The 3,334-nt window shown below is 36.0% G+C and overlaps 1 protein-coding gene across 1 annotated transcript in view; it reads left to right on the top strand.

Annotated features, from left to right (window-relative positions):
* Positions 1-323: 323 nt before the first annotated feature.
* Positions 324-3,334, top strand: part of LOC119579999 (alpha-(1,3)-fucosyltransferase C-like) — an 11,886-nt gene continuing 8,875 nt past the window's right edge. The window contains exons 1-2 of the mRNA XM_037927843.1: positions 324-425; positions 1,215-1,398. Coding sequence (XP_037783771.1) covers positions 1,394-1,398 — 5 coding nt within the window. The 5' untranslated portion in view covers positions 324-425; positions 1,215-1,393. The remainder of the gene's footprint in view (positions 426-1,214; positions 1,399-3,334) is intronic.

Below are 3,334 nucleotides of genomic sequence, written 5' to 3'. Positions count from 1 at the left end.
AGTTACCCTAAATAAAAGTTTTCTATTAAAATCAATATTAGAAAACCAGGATTTTAAGGGCTAACTATTGTATTTATCTATATTCTAAATATTTGTTCACGCACACCTATTATAACTATTACTATTATATCTTCACCGTATCTTAAAGGAAATTATTTGTACAGCAATAAAACAACGAAACTGACACTGCTACTAATGATTAAATAATGATAATAATAATAATGATAATAGTGATGATGATAATAATAATAACGATAATGGCAATAGTGATGGTAATGATAATGATAACAGCAATAATAATGATGATAACAATAATCATTTTAACAGAGGGCTTTCGTCTACATGGTTGGCCTGAGTAGTATAGTATGTCTGATTCTCCTGTGGTCTCTTTACGTCTCCAACATTTGGATCTCGAACAACGCGCGGTGAGAATATATGTAGATTTAATCAACATGTATGTACACACACACACACACACACACACACACACACACACACACACACACACACACACACACACACACACACACACACACACACACAGCCGCGCACATGCATAGATAGATTTATACACGTACGCATGCAAGCAGGTATTCATGCACGGACGCGCGCACGCATATACACATACAAAGGCACACAAAAACAAATGCACACTCACAGACACGAAGAAACACACACACACACACGCACACGCGCACACACACACACACACACACACACACACACACACACACACACACACACACACACACACACACACACACACACACACACACACACACACACGAGCACACACATACACACAGACACACACACACACACACACACACACACACACACACACACACACACACACAGTTGCACAAATAAACAAACAGACACAATAAATAAAACACAGACAGACACACAGTAATAAAAAAATGATTATTATTATAATGCTTATGATGATAATAAGAGTAATGATAATAATTATAATAATGATAATTATTATTATTATTACTATTATAATGATTATGATGATAATAATAGTAATAATAATAGAAATGATAATAATGATAATCAAAATAATAATAATAATAATAATAATAATGATAATAATAATAATAATAATAATAACAACAATAAAAATAATAACAACAACGACATAAAGATAAAAATAATAATAATAAAATAATGATAATAAAAAGGGTGATTTATTCCCACGTTCTTCGCAGAGACTCGTACAACCCTACGCCGCCTGTTCACGCCCTCGCAAGAACAGAAGAAGAACAGAAAACGTCTGTGAACGAAAGAGAACAACCGGAGCCCGCAGACGCTTTGGAAGAACACACAACAAACACAAAAGAAATTTTGGTCACGGCGGAGCGTCCTCTGAAGAAAATTTTATTCTGGAATGACGTGGGTTTTGGGTTATTTTCCTGCGTTGCGTTGCCTTGTTCCTATTCTTGGGTCATTTTCCTGCGTTGCGTTGCTTTGTTCCTATTCTTGGGTCATTTTCCTGCGTTGCGTTGCTTTGTTCCTATTCTTGGGTCATTTTCCTGCGTTGTGTTGCCTTGTTCCTATTCTTGGGTCATTTTCCTGCGTTTTCATTGTTGTTGATTTGTTGTAAAATGTGATGAGTGTTGTGTGCTGTTGTAGTGTGTTGAGTGTTGTTTATGCAGGTATGGTGGTATTGGCTTGGAATTTTGCTTTTAATCCTCGTCCTTGTTTCTGTTACTCTCTTGTTTGTGTCTCTAATTCTCGGTCTTTTTCTGAGGTTCTCGGTCTGTTCCTCTAATCGTCGGTCTGTGTTTCTAATTATCGGTCTCTTCCTCTAATTCTCTTTTTTTTATCCTTCAAATTTTCGATCACTTCCTTATAAGTCTTCATCGCCTTCTCTAATTATTGGTCTATTTCTCTCATTTTGGGCCTATTTCCCCGATGCACGATCTATTTCTCTAATTCTCGGTATATTTTTCGTTATAATTGTTTGTATAATTTTTTGTAATGTCTCTCTCTCTCTCTCTCTCTCTCTCTCTCTCTCTCTCTCTCTCTCTCTCTCTCTCTCTCTCTCTCTCTCTCTCTCTCTCTCCCTCTCCCTCTCCCTCTCTCTCTTTCTCCCCCCCCCCTCTCTCTCTCTCGTACACTATGAACATTATTCGCATAACATGCAGTAGTATTTTCTCGGTTTATATATTTTCGCTCCAACTGTGTTACCGTTGTTTGCCAATACGATCGACCTGGCAACACGCATAAAACATGTCAAGTATAGCTGCCTCAAGACGTTTTAAACCCTTGTGTTACTTCCTGATAAGATGTACCACCGTTGTAGTGATAGTATTTTCATCTATGACTAAACGGGTATTCATACTATGGCTACGGAATTGGGTAGTGGATAGTATGGATAAACATCGTAATGACAAGCTCTCTTTTGTAAATATGGGGGTGATTAAGATTCCCTCAAAACACAGGGTGTATATATATGTGTGTGTATATATATATATATATATATATATATATATATATAATATATATATATATATATATATATATATATATATATTTTTTTTTTTTTTTTTTTTTTTTTTTTTTTTTTTTTTTTTTTTTTTTTTTTTAGGTAGCTGTGCCATTGATTGTCGGGTAGCATTATAAATACTCAAATGATATTTGGAAAAATATTCAGTAACACGAATGATGTATAATGCAATAACGATTTTGTAAATACAGATTACATCCGATATTATTCAATACAGAATCACTATTATCTTTTACAATAAATGCAATTATTATCGTATCGTATCAGCGTGTGTATATTATTCACTATACATACCTTTTAAGATTTTTTGCAATTCATTCAGTCAATTTAAAATTATATTAAACACAAACACTCTTTACTGTTAACCCCACCCCCCCAAAAAAAAAAAAAAAAACGTAAAAAAAAAACAACAACAACAACACACAAACAACAACAAACGAAAGCAAACACAGTCAAAACCACACCCACGAGGACCCTTCTCCAAACAAGAAATAAATACATAGGCACTGGCAAGGTCCACCTTCGTGTTTCATTCAGTGTCGTAAAATAAAGCGCCAGACGACCGTTCTCGGGATCCTTGGAAGTCATACGCACACAACTTATACTTTGCTCATGACGTACACACGCTAATGGATATGCAAGAAGGTTAAGGAATGCGCACATGCTGTCGAGCTGTTCAGGCGTATGTGCACATGCTACCTGTCAACAATACGTAGCAAGTCCGGATGTACACTTCACACCTCCGTCCAAGCAAGCAGCCCTTCTCCTTGGGCAGGACGCAGATGTCGCGGCCTTTCATCTTTCGACAAGGAACAAACA

The sequence above is a fragment of the Penaeus monodon genome, chromosome 13 (genome assembly GCF_015228065.2).
Source record: "Penaeus monodon isolate SGIC_2016 chromosome 13, NSTDA_Pmon_1, whole genome shotgun sequence".
In the NCBI taxonomy this organism is placed as follows: domain Eukaryota; kingdom Metazoa; phylum Arthropoda; class Malacostraca; order Decapoda; family Penaeidae; genus Penaeus; species Penaeus monodon.
Note: the sequence above shows the minus strand (reverse complement) of the source record. Positions and strands in the feature narration are given on the sequence as shown.